We start from the raw sequence: 26497 nt of genomic DNA, 5'->3' as shown, positions 1-26497 counted from the left end.
CAGGGATAGCTTCCCTACTCTCATGATCCTGAGACCATCTGGAGGTATGGGTCTCAGCTTTGTCACAGCTTAAAAGACAAGTTGTGGGACCAGCTCTCCCATTCTTACTTTGACCGTTGCCACAAGAGTCAGCTTTGTGTTGCCTGAGCAAAATACAGGGCCTCCTCTTCCAAGTGCTGTAGGTCATAAGGGGTAGGGCTCTCATGACCCCAGGGCCAGCTCTGCTTACCATAGCTGGCAAGGGTGGTGGGGGATGAGGACTTTTCTGAATCAGATTATTTGAGGTAAGTAGACACATCTTAAATCTAGGCCAAACTCTCTAGTAGCAGCCACATCAAAGGACATAGAAAAAGGAAGCTTTGGCTTGTGCGTGTTTGTCCTCACTCTTGTTGGCAAGTTTAATTATACTGTTGCTGTGATTAGACTCCAACATAAACTGAAAATCAGCAGTAGCCCAAGAATCATCCTACAGAGACTCAAGCCTCTTTGCTGAGCAACTACTGGATCCTTGAATTTTTCATCAGGAGACAGCCATTTTTGGACTACCCAGCCCATAGTCTGTAAGCCACACCAATAAAGTCCCCTTTTAACACCTATGACAAACACATTTTTTATTCTAGCAGTTCTATTCCTTTAGAGAATATTAACATATTAATATGAACATATTAACTTAATTTCTCAAAGGAATAACATTTATACTACTAGGACTCTCTTTATTTTCTTGTATTGTCTTTGAACAACCTTTAAAGCAATCTCGATGTTTTTAGTCAGTGCTCTCTGTACATAGAAGAGGAAAATTTCTCCTTTATGCAAGGGTGCAGCTCAGGAGATAGTAAGTTCCTAGCTGTAGTTGTCATTTTATTTTTAACTTTTTTTATCCTATCCATATAATAGTTATGATCTGGAGACAGGGTAGAAAGATTACCTGTTTTTAATTTTATAACCCTGTTTTAACTTGAACACGCCCACTTACTGTCTCTAAGACCATACCTGCATCTGAAGTCCACGAAAAGGGAACAGTGGGAGCTATATGCCCTTTCCCCATTTTCCCTTTCTATATTTCTGTTTTACACATACCTTACTACTACTTACTGTGAAGCTCTGGCTATCTTGAAACTTAGAGATCCACCTGCTTCTGCCTTTGGAGTTTAAGGAATAAAGATGTTCTACCATGCTTAGGTGATATCTACTTTAATACCAATCATAAAATCTATAAATACAACAAATTTCAAGTACCTATAACAACATCTACTCTTAAATACATGACATTTACTTAGACTTATTTCAACCCCTATGTAGAAATCATGTGTGTATGTATGTGTGTGTGTGGGGGGGGGGGTGTGCCCACGTGCACATGTTTGTATGAACACAATCAGTAAAGGAAAATCATGGTTAAGAATTCTGCATCATTAAAACAAGTTTTAATCCTATTAATGTAATAATGCATCCAGGCACATACAGACTGAATCTAATAAGAATTTTATATTTTATTGAAAAGAGAGAACATAGGTAATATTTTTAATTTTCAGCATCATTAACAAACACATTGATGGACTTCTTCAGATCCCTTGTTTCTGCTGTTCTCAGAACATTCAGGACTAGACTAGAAACACAGTTTATAGTGAAACACTTGCTAGGCATGTTTGAAGCCTGGGTTTGATCCCTAGTGGAGACAGAGGCAGAGAGGTAAGGGGAAGAAGACACACAGAGAGAGTTCATTGGGAAATCTAAGGTGAATGGATCAAAGTTATTTCCTTTTCTTCCTCCTTACAAAGTGGTAAATTATATAAAACTAAGAATAAATCTACAGAAGTGCTGAAAATGGCCATGTTAGTATGGGATTTCTCAAAAATTAAAATATTTAGATTGAGACAAAAACCAAAGGGATAGATCCACAGTCCAGTGGAAAGGATGAAGGGAACACATCAATGGAGTAGTGAACTTGTTCTTAGAGCCACAGGGCATGGTTGTCAATGTCAGTGAGAAAAGCTTAGTACAAAGATCATTAGCACCTTTTACTTGGAACAATGGGGTCCATGGTTTGTCTAGAAGGTAAGAATGGCTGCCTGGGTTATACAGGAGTCTAAGAGTCTAAGGCGTTACCAGGAGCAAGCAGGAAAAATAGGACCATGCCTTGTTGACCAATAATTGCTACTCAAGAATGACAGATATCTAGATTCTACATATGAAAGAAAATAGGTGATTTCTGTCCTTCTGAGTTGAAGTTCCAAAACTTGACATGATTATCATTCTTGCTACAAATACTATCAAAGATACTTTTTAAAAAAGGAATGTGAACTACATTGTGGGAAAGTATGCAGCCACCACAGAAATCAGATGGATGGTCTTTCTAGCTACACACTAAAACAAACAAACATACTAAAACAAACAAACAAAAAACAACTTAAGCTGCATACCTTTGTTTTTAAAGATATAAGCAACCAATAGCCAAGTTATGGATTGATCTCAGATGCTCATCTATAAATGTACATATGAAAAAATATAGTCTGCATATATGATGTTTTCTTCAGCCTTAAAGAAGAAGGTATGTTGTGCCCAGTAAAATGGATGGCATGAAGATGATCGTGTCAAGAGAACTGCACAAATGAACCAATGTGTGAACTGATTATTACCATGGTGAGGGCGATGCGTATCTGTCACACTTATTCTAGATTATCTTCACCACTCAGGACCAATTATAGGAATATTGTGGTACACAGAGATACAAGTGGAATATGTTCTAGTGCAATATTAGTAAGTGCATACCATTATTGCAGACCAAAGAAAGCCATGTGGTCTGTGGAGTAATAGAGTATATGCTTTAGGTAAAGAACTTGGACCATCTTGACTAGATAGAGTAGGATTCTTGGCTGCTGCCCACCACAGAGGCTGGTACTCAACCAACTTAATAGTTGTACCACTGTGTGCCAGGAAGGGTCCAATCCCTATGCTGAGAGGCCCCCTGAGGAACCAAGACATGCAGTGACAGATACAAAGCACCATGTAGTAAGCTTCCACAAAAAACGTTTTTGCAGGGATGGGTGTCTTGTTCATCTCCTTTCAGAACAAGGACTTGACTCTCATGTTGTGTTGAGTCCACAGTGCTACACTGTGAGTCCTGCATCTTGAGAGTCTTCCAATGTCTTCTATATTGATGCTCACAGACATACTTTTAATAACTCTTTTACAGGGGACACAAACTTTCTCTGTAAAAGAAAGTAAAACAAAGTAAGGCACTGTGTCATTTGGGGTCCTATGGTTTCTGTGGTGACTACTGTCTCTACTGTTATCACAGGAAACAGCCGTGGGTGGGACACTAATGAACAGACCTGGACAGGTTTATTAAAGCTGTTTGTGCTTTGTGACAGCTCGCACGTGTCAGTAAAAAACTCTGTGGTTCTATTTTTCCCAACTATTAAACAACAGGAAAACATTTTTAGCTCCTAGGCTTTACAAAAATCAGCAGCCTGAATTTGGCCCCTAAGCTGTAATTTCATGAGGTTCATAAGTAAATACATGTCTGGGAAGCAGGAGCTATGGGTGCTAGACCACTAGGGAGAGAAATGTCATACAGCAGGGCTACCACAGAAAATACAGAGCTTAGTTGATGCAGAGACACTTGCAAGATTTCATTAGTAATTTCACTGAACTTGTAAAAACCTCTCCTTGTACTAAGAAACTCAGCAGAATTCTATTTATAAAGTTAAGAAATTAGAATGGACCCATATTAAAATGTAATCAGTGTTCTCAGTTGCTAGTTTTATTATCACTACAGTCATTACTATTTATTTTCTTAGCTGTAACAACATGTTTTTTTTTAAAAAAAAATAGTATACTTGTAGCTTCAGACACACTAGAAGAGAGGGGATCAGATTCCATTACAGATGGTTGTGAGCCACCATGTGGTTGCTAGGAATTGAACTCAGGACCACTGGAAGAGCAGTCAGTGCTCTTAACCAATGAGCCATCTCTCCAACCCAATAATATGATCTTGAGTAAGTCATTTTTTTTCCTCTCTCAGCCATTGTATTCTGTGATTATTAAGGTTGGAATGTTTATTTAACAGAATTTACTGGGATCTCCAAAGTCTAGTGAGAAGGGGGTTTGCTTTAACTTTTCATAAAGCCAAATGTGAGTTGCATAACCTTTAAAGTTGCAAATATATTGTCTGGACACTAAGGATACAGAAATATCACTCCTAGCTAGGGACTATTAGGATCATCAGTTGTTCACCTAGTCCATAGGACCCAAACCACATATGCTAAGAGGTGTCATGTGACCATGGTTGTATTGCACACTAAAGCAAAGCACATCTAAAGCAGTTTGTATAAGTGTGGGTTGCCAAGTGTTTTCTCCAAAGAGTCAGGCAGCAAGAATTTAAGTATTTTTAGCAGTGTGACCTTTTAATTAATTTATTTATGTAATTATTCAGTGGTCTCAAAATAGCAAAGCATCAGCCACGAACAATGAGCAAACGAATAGACAATTGAGTGGTGTTTCCGAAGCAAAAAGAAAGGCCAGTTTGGATAATAGGTCATGATGTCATAGTTTGCTGACCCTAGTCTCAGAACATTACTAATAAATACTTTTCTTTTCCATCAACTTTTCTGCTTTGGAAACTTTGAACAATGGTTACCTCTTCAACGTGTGCCAGCTAATTGCATAGTCCATAGTCAGTTTGGAGGAAGTAAGCAAGATCGAGGTCAGACAGTCTCTGCTTGGTGGCTTTTCTTTGGAGGTTCCCTTACTCTGTCTTCTATCCTCAATATTCTTTGTCTGAAGCTATATTTCAGAGTGAGATAATAGTTCCTAGTTCAGGTAAAAAGCCATGTGTATCATATAGATTTTTATCAGTAAAAACATGTATTGAATAGCCTACACTAACTTTAGCATATAAGTATATATTCTGTTTACTTCTGGTGTAGATCTTTATACATTTGTGTTTCCCACAAAATAACTTATCTGTTGATATTCACCTAATTGAGAAATCTGTCACTGTAGGCTTCTTACTCAAAATCAACTACCACAGCCTATCAGGTGCCAGTTCCCAAAGAGTTAACTACATCACAGACTTCCCAAACCACACTGTTCCCCAACCTAATCACTACTGCTTTTCCCACAGGATGCTTCAGTGTTGTGGTTGGAATTGTACAGCTCCTTGACTAGTTTCCCTTCCTTGGCTTTGACTCCAGAAATTCATTCTTTAAATGCTAAAACAAGGTTACTAAAATAATTTGTGATTGTGAAGCACTTGTCTTTGTCAGAATAGTTCCTTAAAATATTTTGAATAATGAGCAAAATCTCTAGTGTGACAACATGAGTCCCTTATGATTGGTATCTGCAATTTCCAATATTTCACTTTCTGGACTCAACGCTACTTTCATGCACTTTGCATTACACTTCATACTAAAGCATGCCGAGTTTTGACCTTTCTTTCTCCTTATGTGTACATATTGTGTAAATATGTGCATGTGTGTGTTGCATGTATGTATATAAGTGTGTGTGTGTGTGTGTGTGTGTGTGTGTGTGTGTGTGCGCGCGCGCGCACACACACGCGCGCTACCCCTGCTTTCCCAAGATTCCCCTCAGGTGTGAGTTACTTTCAAGGTACTCTTCTGGTACCCTCCATAAGGTAGAGGCCACCTAGTGGTTTCCACGACTTTTGTGCTTCCTCCTTGCATCTCCTTTATAAACTACACTGTCTCTCCCCCCACGCATCATTTCTTCTCCCACCGAAGAGCTATGATGTCCCATTTGTATTGCTATAGCAGCACTTGCTATAGTCTCTGCAATTAACTGTACACTCAGCAATATTTGTAGGATGAATTAATGCAGCAAAATTAGCCTATTTATCTTCATAATTATATAACAACTTGTGTTTCAATGCAATTAGAATTGTGGACAGCTGAGGTTTGGAAACATATACTTAAGAAACATTTAGATGGAAGTCACAGGCATCAGTATTCTTGACCTTTAGAAGGCTCATGGGAGAGCACATTAGCCGGAATGTGGTCTTGTCTGTGTTTAAAGGGAAACAAAACACAATATGAAGCAACAAGACAAAAACTTGACTGATGGGCATATCTGTTTCTATTAGCGCCCCTGTAATGGCTTGTGCCTGTTTAGTGGCTGTCATGAAGTATAGTGGAAAGGACACTGAATGTGAAACTGAGTTTCAGTAGCCCCAAGGGCAGACATTTCATGAGAAACCAAGCCTGACATTAAATCCTCATCATTCATACTTGCAAAGCAACAGAATCTTGTGTGGGCACTAATCTCAATTCTGTTACTGAGTTCTGTCATAATAATAAATGATGTGCATGCTCCTTTATAAAAATGCTGTGCCTCTAGAGCTTCTTAAAAAATAAAATGATGAAAGAATAAAGCATTCCATGCCCTCTACAAATTTTAGACACATACTTTAAAAGTAAAACATGGTGACATAGAAGAGACACAGTGTTGGACTTTCTGTAAGAAAATGACCTCTGAGGTGATCATTTAGTCACTTGGGTTTGATACTACCAAACATTTTAGAGCAATCAAAGAACCAATAAACCAAAGGTTATTGCACTATGAGGAAATTGAATTATAATAAACTTTATTGAATGAAACTTAGTCTCCTATGTATCTCACTTATATAAGAATATTTTTAAAAGTAGAGCATGGGTTAGTTTTTGGAAAATGTACACAGATCTGAAGGCCAAAGGAGTGAAGTTTTTCTACAGGACAATGTTCTAAGCTTTAGTAGGCAGAATAAATGGGAAAATGATTAATACTGTTTTAGAAAAAAAAAAACCCAGAAGGCTCCTATAGGGAGTAATCCATGACCGACAGAGAATATAGATTATATCTGCAATAGCTCCATGATTTTAACTTTTATGTTTAAATTGACTTTTCTTGCTATTCAGGGATTAATTAAAATCCTTAAAAAAGAAAATCAAAGTTCACTACAAATACCAAGTAGATTCTTAGATCCTAGAAAATGTTCCATATAACTTTACTTAATTCTTATGATTTAATTCCAACATATGGTACTGGGGGATAATATCTAATGCCACCAATTCCTTGGACTATATAAAGAATCAAAACATGGAACTGCATTAATTATGCTTCAGCATTGGAGGGACCTTTTGTTATTAGATTCTGTATCCTCAGGGTCTAGCAAATGGCAGATGTTTAATAAATGTTAGTTGAATGAAAGGTGACTTAAAGTTGCAACTTTCAAAATTTATTATTAAGAGAAATGCTATGTGTTTGATTTTGTGATCTTCTGTAAAAACCAAATGGCCTGAAGTATTTATCAACTGTGCTATAACATTTTTAATGCTTAGTTTTAATTATCTTCAACTGATTGATTGGTGTCTGTACTGAACTGTACCGTATTAGCTAGCTTTAGGTCAACTTGATACAAACTAGAGTTCTTAGAGATAGAGGGAGCCCCAATTGAGAAAATGCATCCATGAGATTGGGCTGGAAGCAACCCTATAGGGCCTTTTTAATTAGTGATTGATGTGGGACAATCCAGCCCATTGTGGGTGATGCTACTCTGGACTGGTAGTACTGGATTTTATAAGAAAGCAGGATGAGCAAGCCATGATGATAAATGGGCCAGTGAGCAGCACCCCCTCCGTAACCTCTGTATCAGCTCTTGCCTCCAGTTTCCTGCCCTGATTGAGTTCCTGCCTTCGCTGCTTTGGATGGTCAACTGTTACATGGGTGTGTGAATGAAATAAATCTTTCCACCCTGAGGTTTCTTAGACAGTGGGGTAGAAGTAAAGGAGGTAGGACTGTATTAATACTCTTGTGATGCTTGTGTATTTTAGCCAAAACAACGAACATCTATTGTGTCATCTCTGGATTTCCAGCGAATGAATCATAACCAAGAATACTTTGAAATCAGCACATCTACAGGGGGTACCGGCTTTGCTTCGAGCCCTCCTGTTAGCCCACCCACCTCTTCTGCGGAAATCACAGAAGTCAAGAACGAGACAGCTGAACACACAGGTAAAACAATTCACTTTGTACAGGTATACTTTTGAGCTTTAATAAAGCCTCTATGAGCTATGGTGATTATGAGAAATCTTCATACAAATTTGCATTTCTGGTTCACATTATATGAATAGTAGTTTAAGGTGCTCATATTTTTATCAGGATATGGGTATAAAATTGGTTATAGTACATTGGTGATCTTTCCAGTGTTAACATTAATATAACAATTTAATATTATTGTGGGCATAAAATAGCCAGAGATCTAGAAATGCTTTTTTTCTTCACTCACTGCTCTCCCACAGTTTTATCATCTAATCAACACATGGACCCATTGTTTATAGCTGCTTTGAGACTAAAGACCCATCATTAACGATATCTGGTAAGACTGAGTTGGACTCTGTTGCCAAGGTAGATATCACCTGTTTTAACCCAGGTGAACTTGGAAAGGAGAGTAGAAGTGGGAAGTCGCTTCACCCACTAGGAAAAGCTTTCCGGTTCTACCCCACCAGATTCACAATGTTTCTGTCCTTTGGAAAAGAATGAGCCCATAGCTCCTGGGTAAGGCTGAGGGATATCCCAATGAGGATGAGGACCTGAAAAATTCTCCCTTTTCTGACTAATTCACAGTAAACACATTATAAGAAGTCATAATCTGACCTTTCATGGCAGCCAGAGTGGTATTTGTAAAATGTTAATAAGGTACACCATTGCTTTCATTGCCAGAGCATTATGGCCAATGAAGCCAACAATCTAGTTCTCAACTCAATCTTGAATTTAACCTTTAGCAGATTCACCCAGATATTCTTTCTGTAGAAAGAAAATCTGTAACAGCAAAGCCCCAAGCCTGTCCCATAATTAGTAATCAATTTTGGCAGCATGACTTTGGGGCCTACAAATACTAGACCCATATACTTCAGTATGTGTTCTAGAAAGAAGAGAGAGGATAGTGGTTAAGCAAAAAAGGTTATCAGCATCATTTTACATATAGATAAGACCACCGAAGAAAGAAAAGATTTGATAGAAGCAAATTTGACTTGGGGAATTTGGCACCCTTTTCCCTTCCAAATCTTTTTGAGGATCTGACTCTGTTCAGTTTCTTTTGCGGTAGATAGAGATTTTGCTTGGTTTCCTTCTTTTATTTATTTTTTGTTTTCCTTTTTGTTTTGTTTTCATTAAAAGACAGAGTAGTACGTGTAGTTCGTGGTGCAGAGACGGTAAGAACTCACATTTCCTCCATCATCCAGAAGGGACAGAGCAATTGTTAGCATCAGGATGCCTTCCGTGTGACCTTCAGCTGAGCCAAAACCTAGCTTTTAACTGTCGAAATGGGTTCCAGTTGTATTGCTGTGGTGTTCTATGTCATGCTCACCTACACAATTCTTCACAGTCCTTGCAGTAGACGGGAGCTCAGTAGTAATGTGCAAGGGCAATGCCAATTTGCTTTAAAAGATAAAACGTTAACATTTTTAAGATTTTTTTTTTTGGTTTACTTGAGAAAGGTGGACACCCCCACGGTGGCATATTTTGACAGAGAATACATTTGTGTCAGTTCCATCCTGGATTTCCTCAGTATTTATTAACTAACCTTTTTATGCTTCAAGTTGCGATAAGATTTCGACCTTGGGTATGCAGGTTAATGGATGGGTTTACTTAGGGGAATGCATTTTGTAAACTATAGAAACCAATATTATTTAATATTTTCCATTTTAATTCTCTCCTTTTAATATGATTACTTGAAATGTACAAAGTTTTAATACAGAAAAGATTTCTGGAGCCTTTTCTTGACTTTGAAAAATAATTTAACTAGAGTTATATGAACAGTTCATTTTGTAAATGATTGTACAATGCATTCATCTTGAGAAAAATGACATTTAATAGAACAAGAGCTAATATACCTTTAAAAGCTGATTGCAAAACTCTAGGTGAATCAACAGATTTTTTTTTTTTTTTTTGAGAGGCAACCATTTAAAATCATCCTGAACCATGTGTGATTAAAGCTCTTATTTAGAAATAATCAAACAAGGCTGAAAAGAAGAAAAATGTTTAGGGAATCTTCTGGGCGGTGGGAATCTCATTTAACTAGAAAGATTAGTGTTGATGTGCAGGAAGTGGACTGGAGGTGGATGGATGTGGGGAGAAGCTGGCATCAGCATCAGTACAGATGCAAGTGATTCTTAAAGATACAGGCAAGAAAATGAAGGAACATCGTGGGGTAATTGACATGTAAGGGGGCAGGATGAGCTCAATAAAGGATCTGCATTTTCTATCTTAAGCAGATGAGCCAAACGCATTTCTTGAAATGTAAATGTCTGCAGGTAAGAACGTATGCTTAAATTTCACAGAGAAGTAAATGTGGCACTGTGAGAAAAAGAAGTATTGCAGATGCTGGTAAGATATCCGGAACGTCAGTGAGAATGGACCTGCTCTCTTCTGGTGTATAAGAAACTGGGGAGAACCAGTAGATTTAAAACACAAGTTGAATATGGGGTGTTAATTTAAAATGTTTTCAAAAGGGAGTCTAAGGAGGCAGCTGAAGGTCCAAGGGGAAGATGTAAATGTGACCATCATTGTATAGATTAGTGGTTTTGAACCTTCTTAATGCTGCAACCCTTTAGTTCAGCTCCTCATGTTGTGGTGACTCCTACCATAAAGTTATTTTTGATGCTATTTTATAACTGTAATTTTTCTATTGTTATGAATCATAACTGTTACAAATCAGGTATCTTTCTGATATGCAGGATATCTGATGTGAAAGCATCATTCAACCCCAAAGAGGTCGTGACTCACAGGATGAGAACCACTAATATATATGATGTTGAGTGTGTGTGGGTAAGGGAGACTAAAATGGAGCAATGTAGAGGGTGGGATAAAAGAAGCACTGACAAAGGGCACAAGGAATGAGCCACCATCTTTGACCAGGTGGGCACTGGAATCTGGAGTTAAGTGAAAGAAAATATTAAAAAGGAAAGAGTGTGAGGCCACAGAGATGACTCATTCATGAGCATTCATGTGTAGATCCCCAGCACACACTGAAAAGCTAAGAATGGTCATGAACATGTGTAATGCTAGTGCTGGGCTGGGAAGCAGAAACAGGCAGATCCCTGGAGCTTGGCCAACTAGGCTCATCATTTGCTGTAGTTTCAGTGAAAGAAATAACGTGGAAAGTACTAGTGTAAGACATACAGTATTACCTCTGTTATCCATGTATTTGTGCTCTATGCACACCACACACACACACACACTCACACACACACACACACACACACACACACACACACACACACACACATACACACACACACACACAGCATGTAAGAAAGAGTAGAAAATGGTGGTGAAGGAGGAAGAGAAGAAGGAGAAGAGGGAGAAAGAGGATAAGTAGAAGGAGGAGGAGAAGATCAACAACAAAAAGAAAAAGAACAAGAAGAGGAACAAGAAGAGGAGGAGGAGGAGGAAGAAGAACACGAAGAAGGAGGAAGAGAATAATCAGAAGAGGAGGGGGAAGAAACTTAAAGAGAGCAAGTATAGACCATGGTTACTCTTTACAGGAATGTTTTTCCAAAGGAAAACTTAAGTTCTACTGAGGGATGAGAAACAAAGAGGGGCTCATAAAAGAAGTGGGAAGACTGATTTCAGACAGGAGTATGTTTCCAACAGGCAAGATGATTGAGGTGCAGGGAAAATGCTAGCCAGTGGCATCCATGCAGCCTTCTATAGAAAATTCGATAGTTTGTGTTTTTTTTATTAAGCAGGGGGTAGTAGCTCCGACTGGGGAGAGAGACAGTGGAAGTGTAGCACTTGAGAAGTGCTCAAATAGGTACTTAGGAGAAAGAAGGCATGGAGTGACACCACCACCCCCACCCAAAGGAAAGGCCCAACAGATGCTTGTTCTCACAAACCACAAACACAGTTGGCCAATGCAGTTCTGTGCTTTCTCCACACAAATGCAGAAAACCCAAAGAGCTGAATTTTACACAAGTTGTGGACTGGCTGTATGGGTATGCTGAAGTGATGGGAGAGCAAGGGAATAAGAATGGAAGAGTGTCATCTGACTGTGGAATTTACATGGAGAAGAAGAGAAAGAACCAAGAGACAACAATTGAAACTCAAGAGGGATATTAAGCTGAAGCTTCCAGGAGCGACAAAGACTACTACAGTCAAGACTAAAGAAGAGAGTTGGAATGAAATGGGGGGGGGGGGGTTCTATAGTAGGAGTGAACATAAACCCAGGAATTACTCCATCTTGAGTCCATGGGAGTAATCACTGGGCTCTATAATTAGGTCAGTATGACTTCCCGGAGGAGACACTTGGCATGAAGGATCATACCTATATATGCTTGAGTCTCTGTTCATAATATTTGGCATAATCTTCATTTGCTCAGTAAGTTATGAACCTGTCCCACTCTTCCTTGAAGGTCAACAATTCTGTTCTGTAATCTCTGGAATACTATTGAACATTGAACATACTATGGGCATCCTTGCATGTTTATTCCCCACAAGAGCCTTCTGCTCTTGCTCATCATATCTGTCTCATCCTCATACAGAGCACATCCCTGACCAGAGAGTCCATCTCCTTAGGTACTTCAGTCTTGGAGGTAGCCTTAATGGCTGCCAGTGTGTATTCTTTCCTACCCCACACCTGCATTATCAGTTTTTTTTTTTTAATAGTAGTAAATGTGGGATGTAAATGGTAAAATTTTGGATCTATTTGGATGTTTGGACGTAGGACTTGATAAAATGGAAAGAAAAAGAGATAATATTCAAGGATTTCAGACCTTTTTAAACCACTGGAAGGATACAGTTGATGGTAGTTGAAATAGGGAAAGCTTAGTTTGAGTGTTTCCCTCTAACCTTGGGTAACAGAAGAGCTATGTTGAGAAGATTATTAAGACAGTGGTTTATCAGTAGGATGAGGCAGAGTGGGAGAAACCATGTAGTAATTGCAAGATCATTAAAAGCAAGGGGTAAAAAAGATCGAAAGATCAAGAAACGGTCACTCAGCCTACAACAGTGATTCCAAAGTTTGAGTTTCTCAGTAAGAAGATACCAGATAGGTGTGTGTGTTGTAGGTTCTGAGGGTGGGGGACAAGAAGAACAAATCATGACAGGATCTCCTTTCTTCTAGAAAAGTGAATCCAGAAAGCTCTTTCTATATAAAGCATGTCATGAATTAGTGCCTTCACAGGGGCACCTGCCAGGCAAGTCAGACCTCCTGGGTAACTAATTACTTCCAGTTCTGTTGTAGTTTCAAACCATCTACCTCCTGCCGGAGAAAACTGACTGGAGAGAGGGATTTTTTTTTTTTTAAGTAAGGTAAAAATGTGCCTCCTTCCAAATGGAAGGGAAAACAAAACCAAAAGCCATTAGGTGCTCAGCAGCATAGGATAAATTTCTGCAGAGAGGACATACTAGAGAAATAAAATCAGGATGGAGGGGTGGCAAGTGTTCTCCCACTGGTTAGGGAGTATCAGAAAGGTGGGCGAAGGCCTTCCTTCTAATTAGTTTATGGGGATGTGAAGTAGATCCCCTGAAGTCAAGACCTAGTTATTACAGACACTGTGGACACAGCTTCCTGAGGGACACTTTGGCCCCAAGATGACAATGAAGCCAAAGACAACAGAGAAGACCTTTAAGTTCCAATCTAAGATTCAGTGGGGGAAGTTAAGAATTTATGAGGGTGATCTATAATTTATGTGTTTGGGACATCTAAAAACAATCCAGTGTAATTTTAATGCTTTAAGAATTCTATAATAAGTTCTGTGATCATAATTACCCCCATTATCTTCTGATTTTATCTCTCTTATCTCCCATCCTTGCCAAGCTCTCCCCCGAACCCCCTAAGCCACTATGTGCCAGTGACATTAGGGTTGCTTACTTAAGCATGGGTGGTAGTATTTACTTGAGTAGGGACAACTTAGCAGTGGCTATATCACCAAGACATGTGTCTCTTCCTCCCTCAGCAGCTATTAACTGCTCCTTAGGGAGAGGTGGGGCCACGTGAGCATCCCCACAATACTGTCTATGGTGGACTGTTGATGGTCTAGTCTTGTCACTACTACTTGTATCTATGATAGCTCTGAGTTCAGTGCAAGAGCTATGTTAAATCCAAAACACCATTGCACTACCTACCTCCCGTCCTCTGGCTCTTCTGTTCTTTCTACCTTCTGTCCTAAGATAGTCCACCCATGAGCCTTGGAATGGGTGATATGAACATCGTATTTAGGGATGAGAACCCATCAATCTCTTACTCTCATCACTGGGACCTTTTATGAGGCTGACTTTACTTCTACCCACCACCAGAAGCATCTCCGACAAAGGCTGAGAACATCACTGATATATGGCAGTAAACATAAATGTTTGTAAGGTGGTTTGACAGCATGTCCATTTAGCAAAGCTTTAGTGAAAACCAGTGGTTTGAGTCAAGAATTTTAGGTATGTATAAAAAAGTGCCACCTTTTCAAATGTCATCACGTAAAGCTGTGCTCAGCAAACCATGACATGGCTCACTTAGTCCTTTTTTATTTGGTGTGTCTGACCTCTGGTGTCCCATGACTTTTTTGAGGTAGCTTTTTGACAAATTATGAATCACACGGGAGGGAAGATGTTTGCTACTATAGATGTTTGACAAAGAAAGGATAAGTTGCTTCTCAATAGTTTAAAATATGAAAATACAGCGGAGGTGATAAGTGCAGTGTATGGTGCTGGGATTGCTATTTCAAGTGAAATCAGTTGCTGTAGTATAGGGGTGGTGGTTTAGTGGCTGGAGGGCAGTTAAGAAAGAACCCTGTTCTTGCAGAGGACCCAGCTTCCAGTCCCAGCACCTCTGTCACAACAACCTGTAACTCCACCTCCGGATGATCTGATGCCCCCGCTCTGGCTTCCGAGGGTAGTAACTAAACTGATACACAGACGTACAACTATTTCAAAATAAATTAAATGAACAATAAAAATGTAAAGCCTAATGGTTTATCTGAACAACGGGAAGTAAACTTACTAGTGTGTTTTATTCTGTGAAAGACTAGGGTAAGGTGAAAGTTTCTAAGAGAGAGTAATTAATTCATTTCAGAGAGGAGGAGGGGCTCTGGGAGACAGGCAAAGAGAAAATGACTATGTTAAGGTGAAGGGGACAATGATTCTTCAATGAAGGAACAGGGCAGCTTTAAAAGTCTCCGAGGTTGAGCATGTTACTCCTTGAGAGGCTCTACCCTGCAGCTGACTCAGACAGATGCAGACACCCACAGCCAAACACTGGATGGAGCTTGGGGATTCTTATGGAAGAATTGGATGAAAGATCCAAAGGGTTGGGAACTCCTCAGGAAGACCAACAGAGTCAATTAACCTGTACCCTGGGGGCTCTCAAAGCCTGAACCACCAACCAAAGAACATACACAGGGTGAACCTAGGCCTCTCATATATAGCAGATGTACAGCTTAGCCTTCATGTGGGTTCTGATCCACTGGAATTGGGGCCTATCCCAAATGCTGTTTCCTGTACGTGGAATACGTTGGTCTAGCTGGGCTGCCTTGTCTGGGAGAGAAAGTGCCTAGTTGCACAGAGGCTTGAAGTGCCAAGGAGAGAGGATACCTGTGGGCGGGGCACTCACTCAGAGGAAAAGGGGGATGGAAAAAGGATTGTAGGAGGGTGTGACCGGGAGGTGGGCAGTGAGTGGGATGTAAAGTGAATAAGTAATAAAAATAAAACAAAATCATCAACATCATCATCATTATCATCATCCATGTAGTTGAATTTACTTTGATGAAACAGGTCATAGTGTGGAGTGAAAAGGTGTGAGTAATGTCACTAAAGGTGCTGGCCTCGTAAGCTGCCTTTCATTCTCTTCGTGGTTTGTCTTAAGAATGAGGAGACATTTGGCCAGTGTTATAAGGTGGAGAGATAACCACCCGTTTATCTGTCTGGCAGCTCCTTTTCTTCTCTGGATACTAGAAGCAAGATTCTCCTTGAAGACTAGCCCAAGAGAGCAAAGATTCACCTATGGAGACTGGAGGCAGTTTGACTTTGATTTTTGTTTAAATTCCTAATGAATGGCTAGTGTGGGAGGCCTGAAGGCAGCATAAATGGCTTCTACCTGCAGCCCACAGGAGACAAACGCATTTCAGCAATCATGCCAAGACACTTCTGGCTGAGTCTAATACCCGTTCTCAGCTGCCTCGGCTCTCAGTGGTCAGAGGAGCTGAGTCTCTGCTGTAACCCGCCTGTGCTTTGTCAGAGTCACCTCTCCCTTGGCCAAGCTGGTTACATGCCACCCTACCCAGCTTTCAGCCCCATGGCCTTCTGAGGCCCTCTTCAGGAAGTCATATGAACTTCTGAGTTTCATGAATACCTCAGTGAAATAAAAACGGGTTCAGAAAATAAATCCCCAAGGTCAGACTATCCCTTTACACATAGAACTAACAATTTCAACAGGATGTGGCTCTGCCCGGAGTCTGTAAGAGACCAGGAGACCAGGCCTTTCTTTCGTGGTCTCCCAGCTACTTGTATGCTATCCTTTCAAAGACAAATTTCCAGGAAAATCCAGGGAAACCCATGCAGTAGCATCCCTCCGTCCTTCCTGCCTCGTGTGCACCTTTCCTTTGGAAAATTCCCCAGAAACTTAGTTAGGTCCTTCCTCACCGGAAACAGGCTGCCCGCGTGTCTGCATGCTATTCTTCAGATGGAAGTCGGCTTGCCCTAAGGTAGCAGTCTGCCTTTCGAGGCTGTTGACTTGATAAGCCTCCTTCTCCCTGAGGACAAGTCTCCCCAGCAGCCCCGGGAATTACTTAAGATTTATTTAAGTGGAACAGAATTTGCAGATGGAGCTATATTAGTTTCTTCTTTGCAATTCTTTTTACATTGAACTAGCACTAGTAAATTAAAAAAATACAGTGGAAAACATACATGCTTAAATGAGTTAGTATCATAAATGCTTAATAAATATATAATTTTTTGTATCACCATATTAGTGCAAGTTCAGGCAGCAAGCCTTCCATACACATATGAAGACTCTTAAGCCTTCCAAGTGAAATGAGTCTGGCTGGCCACCAGAATCTGACTAGCTTGTATGCAGGACTGGGATTTCATTCTGCTTGCTCCATGCTCCCGTTTGGTGTGTCCTCGGATGGGAGGGCACCACCCACCGGATGTGTATCACCCTGGGGAACAGCCGGTGGTGTAAACTGTAGTAGACACAGGGTGGTCAGGGTCGAGGGGCACAATTCCACAGATGCTATGTTGTGAGAGGTCTTCCATTGTTTCAAACTGATTTTTATGAACTCGATTTTCCCTTGCTTTTATGTGGAGCTAAGGCAGGTGAAAACCTAACGCCTTCATTAGCTGAAATTCTCTTTGAGAATCCAATTCACCACTGAATATATCTTCTAATTGCCCTGTCTACTTCAGTGTGATGAATAGTTTTTCCTCTCTGATTTGATTTTCTCTGCTGAGATTGTTTTTATTCCTTCAACTGCCCCCCCCCATCGGTTATATTTGTGAGACATATATGTGATCATTATAGCTAAGTATGAAACTGAGGGGGGAAAGGGATGCTAGCATGTAAGAAAGGAGTTCAGGGGACTCTCCTTGGGTTTGCAGTTCATAGTGCTGGCTGGGGAGAAACCCCTTCCTACCCCACTAGAAAATAGCTTCCATGCAGCTAGGCATTGCTCTCGGTATATCTCTGGTGCTATAGCTTTCATTTGGGAGAGTGGTTCCTGCTCTGTCCTTTATCCCTGACTGTGACAGAAGGTGGTTTTTGTACTTACCCTAGTGCTTGCTTTTCAAGGGCTTTACTTCTGTGTGACATGTCATTGGAAGACTTAGGGCAGAACAGTCTCCTGGAGGAGACAGTTCTATGTACTGGGGAGAGCACAGAAAGTGTTCTCTGCTCCCCTCGCTTGCCATTGGAAGTATTAACTCCTCTACTGGACCCTAGGTACTGCAACAGGCAGAATTCTATAATGCGCACCCGATGCCTGTCTCTGAACCCTAGTCCTCCTTCAGGATATGTGAAAGCTGTCCGATGACAGATGTGACAGGCAGTAACTGCACTGTGCGTTTTCTAACAAAGCGGGAGGAGTAGATACAATCAAGTTCTCCATCATTGACTTAACTCAATCAAAGGAAGGATTATATTAGGTTTTTTTTCTTAGTCCTGTGACAAATGCCCGATAGAAGTAATTTAAGGAAGGGACTATTTATTCTGACTCAGTGTGAGAGAGGCCTTTATGGTTGGGAAGATGAGGTTGAAGCTCCTTGTGAGACATGGGCATAAGACTGCTGAACTATGCTTGTCATATCAAGGAAGAAAGAGAGAGACAAGGACAGAGAGACAGGAAGTGAAGGAGACAGAGGAAAGAAAGGAGAGTCAGAGAGGCAGAGACAGTGTCAGAGACAGAGAATATAAGGGAAGGGGGAGAGGGAGGAGGAAGAGAGGAAAAAGGGGACGTTGAGCAGGGGCATAGCCCTAAAGACTTTCCAAAAAGTGACCCATTTCTGCCATCCAAACCCTACCTACATCCTAAGGTTGTACAGTATCATAAAACAGCACCATCTGCTGGAAGCCATATGTTAAAACCAAACCAAACCCCAGGAGAATAGCTTTTTAAGACAGTCAGACTCAGCCCCTAGCAGAGTCTGGGTAAACCTGTATCTATCACGTGATCCCTCAATACACAAAGTAGAGGCTAGGGACTGAAAACTGCAGTCTTTCTCCCAGTGCTGCTGGCATTGGAAAAGCAAGCCACACCGTTCTAAAACTGCGAGGAAATGAATTCTGCCGACATCACAAGATCCTAAGAGAGGAGCCTGAACCTCAGTTGACACTGCAGATTTGACACATAGCCTGGATTAAAGCTAGTTTCACCTTAGTCAGAACCCGGTTAAGACTTCTGGCTCATGTAAACTGTTTGGACAAATCTCTGTTGTTGTGAGCCTCTAAGCTCGCTGTAAGGAATACAGAGGTGGAAGATGAGTATAGTGTGCCATGTTGTATTCATTTGGGTAAGGAAGCTCTCATTTTGCCCAGACCCAAGGCACAGTTCAGATCAATGCCAGTCCCTTGGTCTCCATGAGTTTGTATAATTGCGAGAGAAGGGTTCTACCTTGTGTCTTCAAGCCTGACTCGGTATCATTCATGCATTTTTTATCGTCCTATTGCCCCTTAAAATATGTTATTATATGAGTAAGTAATAAATTGGAGGCTGACGCTTTAATAATGAAATCTTAAAATATAAGACAAAGGACCGGAGCCTGTATTAGGGACCATCCAGACTGAAGATCCCTGCTTTATTGATGCCTCCTTTCTAGGCTTCCTGTCTCCAAGACCTGGCTCTTCATTAAAGCCAAGCGGGTCTTTGGCTTTCTCGAGTATATATCAGGACCATACTATCCTATTGTTTGAGAGGTTTGTATACCTCATCGCTCGCTGTAACCGATCTGTGCCTGATTCTTAGCTCCGTGTAAACAGAATTTAAAAATATCTGTGCAGGCACAAAGTGGTGTGCTGAAATAGACACACTCTGCTAGTTTTCAGTCACTTTGAACCAGGGTGGCTCCTGTTGTTAATCCCTGTATGTGGGAGACTGAGGCAGGAGAGATGCTTTGAGTTTGAGGCCAGCCTTGATGACACTCTGATTTCCAGGCCACACTGTGTTAGTGTACTAGACCCTGTCTCAAGCAAAACAAATCAAAATTTAAAAGAAATCACTTTGAAAGTCCACTGAAAACTGTTGACTTAGAAGCTTATAAACAGAAGCAATATGAAAAGCCAGTGCACAGGACTGTCTAAATGATGTCCCAGGAGCTGCGTATCTCTAGGGAAATTTATGAAGTGTGTAACCTGCTGCTCTTTTTGGTGGTTCATTATTAATTTGATATAGATTTTTCCACTACTCACTTTAATACTGTGAGATTGTTACAGAATTACTTTTAATATATTATAAGTTTTGGAGCCCATTTTGGATGTAAAATTCGGTGGCTCTGGATAACTGCATGACGCTGACTGCTGCTCTGGACTTAATGTTTTCACTTCTCCAAATTCTTATTACTGCTCCACATGGTGAGACTGCTTAGGTCTTGAAGGTGGAAGGCCCACGAATTCCATTGCTACAAGCCAGGATCAGCTTTCTTCTTAACAACAGTGATTTCCCTCAGCCCTGAAGTCTTGCCTCAGAGAGATGTCATTTTAATGTAAATTCTCCTTACGTAATCTATCTGATTTTACAGATGAGACTTCTTTTTCAAGGGGAAGATAGTTCCTTTTTATAGACAGTTAGGAAATAGTTGACCCAGTGTTCCTAAGACCATTAAAATCACTCTAGAAAGTAGTATGTCTGGTAATATGAATGAATTTTCTTTTTCTTTTCTTTCTGTTTAATGCTCTATTGACTTAAGGTTTGATTTTTAAAATAAAGTTATAGGAAGCAATCCCTGTTTCATCACAGAATCAGCTCACTGTTTAGGGTGGTTATATTGCTATTTTTTTTCTTCCTACTACTGACTTCTTCTTCTTCTTCTTCTTCTTCTTCTTCTTCTTCTTCTTCTTCCTCTCTCTCTCTCTCTCTCTCTCTCTCTCTCTCTCTCTCTCTCTCTCTCTCTCTCTCTCCCCCCCCCCCATACACCTATTAGTAGGTAAAACTATATTGCATTAGCCATGGAACCTTGAGAATTCCAACTTTCAAGGGTTAAAGTCAACTATCACTTCAGTGTATTGTTCGGCTTTCCATGGCTCTGGTTTAGGGAAGCTCATGGGGTATGAGCAAAGCACCCAAGCTTCAAAGAATCACACTTATTCCAGAGCCAAGGTTGTAATTTCTGTATTATACACTCTTTTGGATATCAATAAGGCCCATTGCTGTTTTTCATTGCCTCTATTATCAGAGATATCTGTGGTCTCTTTTATAAGCACACATAATCAGGAGCTGACAATATGAAGCTAATAATAGACTTTAAATCCTCTTCTGGAGAGCACACAGGTGTACACAAAAGGAAACATTATTAGCCAAACAAGTATCTCCATTCCTTGTGATCAGCATTGTGACAAGCTGTTGTCTTAGAGGAAGGATTTAGATCATGTATCACATAACTTCAGCATAGCTTTGTATTTCTTCTAATCTTAATACTAATAAGTAGTACTTGTTTAAATTTGAAGGGAATTTCTACGCTATTTTAGTCTCTTAGCATTGGACAGTTCCTAGTTCAATGATGTGGTGTAGACCATTAATTTGCAGCTGTGTTTTATTTCTGCTATTAGCTATACTTTTCTAGAAAGGGCAACATTATAATAAATGTGTCAAGTTCTATACGTAATTTGCTATTTACTAATAATACATTTGCTCCCAGAAATTGTTAATAGAAAAGATTAATGCAAGGATATCGAATGCAAAGGGAACCTGGATTTTTTTTTATCTCCTCACGCTTGATATATTTATTACCTTTGCAGCAACAATTATTTTGTAAACTTTAAAATTTATTTTAATCTATTTACCTAAAATTGGCTCTCTATTATTAGATAAGAACTGGTGTTTTATTTTAGCAACCTGAAGCATGAATTACTGTGGTTGGAGCCTTAATTATTGGTTGGTTATGAACGTGTATCTGTTGCTTTTCTCACTGTTCAGAGAAGATTCCTGTTGAAGGGGCTTAAGGATGGGCTCGTTTCATTTTTAAGTGTATTTTTACATTGTGTATGCACGTTCTCATCACATGCATCCCTGGGGCCCAGAGGAGGACACCAGATCCTGAACTCAGGTCATCTGAAAGAATAACGCTCTTGTTGTTGTTCTTTGACTTTTAGAATACTTTTTATATTTTCTGGACAGGGATTCATTTTGTAGCCCTGGCTGGGAACATGCTGTGTAAACCAAATTGGTCTTCAACTCATAGAGATTCACCTGCCTCTAACTCTTGAGTGCTAGGATTAAGAGTGTGAGCCATCACCTGGAATGAAACAAGTAATCCCCTGAAACAAATACAGCTTTGAAGTCCTGGAACATATCCCATATACCCTGAGGACATACCTTTCATTTCTGTTATTTTGAGTCTCCCCATTCTTTAGAACAATATTCTCTCCTCTCTGTCCATATACTCTAACTCACAGAGTTTCTCAGAGCCACTTTATTAGAGCACATATCGCTACACACTCCCCCAGAGACCTAAATGTGCCTTTGCATAGCACTTGGCAAGATTTATTGCAATTGCTACTATGAAGTCTGCCTTCTCTCATGAGTGGTCAGCTTAGAGAGAACAGACACTGTTCCTTGTAGTATCACCAAAGCCATGGGGTGACAAATCCATGGAGTGACAAAGCCATGTGGTGACAGTAACTGCTCTGGGAACATACTATGGTGTGATAAATAGTTGAAAGAATCCAGCGACCTAGAGGGCAATGCAATAGGAGATGTTCTTGCGTTGTTTCTGCCACTATCTTAGTTGTGTGACCCAAAGCAAATAGTCTAATCAATGTCTGAGTCCACTTTCCTGCTAAAAATGTGGATACTACTATCTGGGCTACATACAAGGCTCTCATGAATGCCAAAGATGGAGAGAGACAACTGCTCAGTGGGTAATGATCATGTGCAGAGTTCTGTGTGAGGTGCTGACATCAACATTTTTTTTAATCTCTAGAAAGTTATCCTTTAAGTTATACTTTGAGACTAGGAAAGTCATAAAATAAGGACTTGGACTGAGTTCTCTGAGGGTCTACACTCTGTTTCTTCTTTCCCATACTGATTGCTTTGACATCATGAGAGAAGACAGAATTCACAGGTAGATATTGCAGTAAATCTTACAGGCTATGTAACTGCTATGTAAGGACAAATTGAGGTCTCTAGGTGAGTATGTGGTGAAAGACCCCCGAAGGGAGACCTTCACTCAAATCTCAGGAGAGGTGCACACCCAGCGAGGCACCGAGACCAGACTTGCTGCAATCGCATGAGGAAGTTTATTGAAAGTGAAACAGAGTGAGATCTCAGGCCAGCATGCTGGGGTCGAGACTCATACACCACGCAGGGGTAGAGGAGTTCGACCCCGGCCTGACTTGTAACGGGCTTATAAAGGCAAAAACCACAAAAGAGGGGGAGAACAGGGGAAATGAGGAAATTCAAAGGGGACAATGAGGAAATTCAAAGGGGAAAAATCATACATTTTTTTAATCAGTACACCCGGGGCACACCTAGGGCGTTGAAACATTCCACAAAGGTCATCCAGACCTTCTGTGGTTATTTTGGGAACTCAAATCTCAAGAAAGTTCCGAAGCGATTTCCTGCAGAGGAGAGGGCCCTAGGGCAAGGAATCAGTGTCCTTTGACAACCTTTTACTCTTCAGTGGCAAGATATATTCTAATTGAGGGGCTCTGGAAAGTCCTGTGATGAAAAGAGTGAACAAGATGTAGATAGGAAGGAGAGAGTGTTCTAAAGAGCGGGCAGTTGGTAAGTAACAGAAATGAGTGGTACGTTGGGGTAAGTGGGATATGATCCGGAACCTCAAGGCTGGAGAGCCTTGAGTGAAAGAATTATCAAGAGGTTACTGTGCAGAGATAAGCAGAGCCTAATCTGGAATCTCTTAAAGAGCTTTAGATGTAGAATAGGAAGATGGCTCGGTAGGTAAGGACAGTTCTTGTTGATCAGTGTATAAGTCACTTGTACACCAATGGGAGGGCCTAAGTTCAAATTCCTAGCACCTACATAACAGTTGGAGGTTTTTGCTGGTATTTGCTGGTCATCGGGCTAGTCTTCCTCCACATCCCTCCCAAAGTTTCTCATCACCTCTTGAGCAGCTCCGGGTTTGATGAGAGGTCCTATCTCAAGGCAATACAGCTAAGAAGGAAACAGACATTGAGTATTCTCTACCAGCTTCCAACAGCATACATTCATATACCACACACACACACACACACACACACACACGCACACACGTGAACATTGACAGCAAAAGGAGCTATGCTTTCTACACTGTGTAAAGACCCTGACCACAGAACAAATTGATCTAAAAATACTAGTGAGTTGTCTGATTTCTCACAAAAATATTAGTAGTAGGTAAGCCGCTCATGGTGTCTGGTTTGCACGGTCTCTCACTCCCTTCAACCACACTTCTGCTTTGCTTAAAGGGCCCAAGACAGGAAGTAAGACTGTCTGATAGAGGTGAGTCACTGGCTGCTCAAAACACATTCTGGAGAAGAAGATGCTGAAGATATAGGACCCACAGGACTTCTAATCATCACCAGATGCAAAGGCTAGGAGGAAAATGAGGAAGGAGGAAACAAAGGCAGTCCGCACTCTCCTGGCTTGAACAGGAAACCGCAGGGAAACTCTAGTCTTATTTCCTAAAAGTATAAGGTTGGGGAAAAAAAGCTATTGTGGTAACTCCATGGGGTTAAGATGGCAAAATCAGCCAGAATAGAGGACACAGTGAAAGCATTTCATCATGTCTTCAGGCTAGCAAACATGATGTGTTTTCCTCTCTTCCCTCCACCTTCCTTCCTCCTTTTCCTCACTGGAAAAGCTACTTTCCTTTGAGAGTTTCAGCTTACTTTTTAGGCCTCTGCACATTTTCATCTGGCTGCATCATTCTATGGGGACATCCGTCATTACCTGCCTCTAGTTTTAATTTAAAAGGGAGGGAAAGTCCTGTAATTATGAAGCTGCCTAGGCATGTGGGCACCTGATTCATTTCCCTGGGTAACACTGTGACTCACCCTCATTAAAGTAGTTTTGCTTTGAGAAGCCTGATGTCTTATCCCAGCTTGAGTTCCCTCTGCCCAGCCTCTGAACAATGAGATAAGTGTCTCTCATGGGCCATCCCCTTGCTCATCCATTCTGCTATGAGTCAGATGTTTTACATTTCAAAACATTAGCCAGCCTCCAATTCCCCGCTTTATAAATTATGCAGAAAACTCTAACAACAGCAGGTTCTAAACAGATGTCTAGATGTGCATCTGTAAAGGTCTGTGGTGTTGGGCTGTGATTCAGGGAGCAGCTTTACTGCTGAATGTAATTAGCGTAAGGTGCTGTTTCATTCATTGGCTTATTGCTAGGTAAACATCAAGGTGCCTCATTAGAGGTAAGCACATTCAAATAGCGATGCCCAAGTCACGGGAAAAGCCCTTCCAGAATCTCTTGGCCTCTAGCACAGTGGGTTTCCTCACATTCACATGCAACCTCTTAGAAAAACTCTCCTGCCTTGGCTGCAATCTTCCATAGCTCTCAGGCAGACCTGTCTCTTCCTAGATACACTGAGGGTAGTATGTTCTGCTTACCCCTTGGGACACTCTCTTGGGGTTCTAGGGTTCCACACTTCCCCAGCTTCCCTCTATCACAGTTGTCCTCTGTGTGCACCTCTCCCTGTGACTTGCTTCCAGGTTCTAGATATCTTATTTATTCATCGTACCTTAAGGGTCTCAGCCACAGATACGGCTTCATTGCTTGACCATACACTGTTATTCTGCCAGGTTTTATCACTAGCTTAAGCAGGAACTTCAAACAAACTCATCTGTGTCCCAGACTGCTCTATGTGGATGATTCACGGGTACTTCAGAGCCAACCTGTCAGTATTGTTTTCCTAGGGCAGCCATAAGAAAGTACTGTAGACATGGTGACTTGAAACAAAAATTGAGCATCACATGGCCCTGCATGTCACATACCTGCCCCATGCTCCCTCTGCAGTTCCTAGGGAGCAGTCTTTTCATTTGCACACAGTCTTACACATGTACATACACATATATGTACAAGCACACACATATATACATACACACATGTACATATATACATACACATATATGTGCACATATATACATGAGCATACATATACATATGTACATATACACACATGTACACACATATGCATATATACACATACATATACATGTGCATGCACATACACACACATGTACATACATGCATGTACATGCACACATACACAGACAAATGCACATACACACACACACACACACACACACACACACACACACACACACACACTTCCAGATAGTATTCTGTGAGGGCAGTGTGTGACTCCAGTATCTGTCTTGTTGGTCTCTGTGTCCTTTCTTATAATATTTGTCTTTACACTTGTGGCACATCCTAAGTGATTTTTAAAATCTGCCTATATTACACATATAGAAACTTAATGGTGCAGAGAGTATGACTTACTGATGGGATTTCTAAGACCTAGTAGTATGTTGTCTGTAAACAGATCATTATGCAATGAATACTGATTACAGAGAAAGAGAAAAGGAGGGAGCGAGAGAAGGAAGGGAGGAAGGAAGAAAGGTTGGATGAAAAGAGAATGAAGAATTAGTTAATATGAGAAATCACAAGCAAGCTTATTAGCAACATTTCAGCATGAAATTTAAAAATGGGCTTCAATATTATTTTTCTAATCAACATACTAAAAGAATACATTAAGTATCAGTGACACATTATTTGAAGTTAACTCACAAACCTTCAACACTACAGCAGAGCCCCATGGTTTCCAGGTATCTTAGAACATGTAGTAAAACCCCCTATGCTTTTATCAA

General features: G+C 40.6%; 1 protein-coding gene across 3 annotated transcripts in view; it reads left to right on the top strand.

Moving 5' to 3' along the window:
- The window catches only part of ANKS1B (ankyrin repeat and sterile alpha motif domain containing 1B), a gene marked incomplete at both ends in the record, with an annotated part of 1047539 nt that overhangs the window by 450204 nt on the left and 570838 nt on the right, over positions 1-26497 (top strand). For all 3 annotated transcript variants that reach the window (XM_080935870.1, XM_080935862.1, XM_080935871.1), the window contains one exon: positions 7824-8004. In XM_080935870.1, coding sequence (XP_080791996.1) covers positions 7824-8004 — 181 coding nt within the window. The remainder of the gene's footprint in view (positions 1-7823; positions 8005-26497) is intronic.

The sequence above is a fragment of the Micromys minutus genome (assembly GCF_963924665.1).
Source record: "Micromys minutus genome assembly, chromosome: 22".
Taxonomy (NCBI): domain Eukaryota; kingdom Metazoa; phylum Chordata; class Mammalia; order Rodentia; family Muridae; genus Micromys; species Micromys minutus.
Note: the sequence above shows the minus strand (reverse complement) of the source record. Positions and strands in the feature narration are given on the sequence as shown.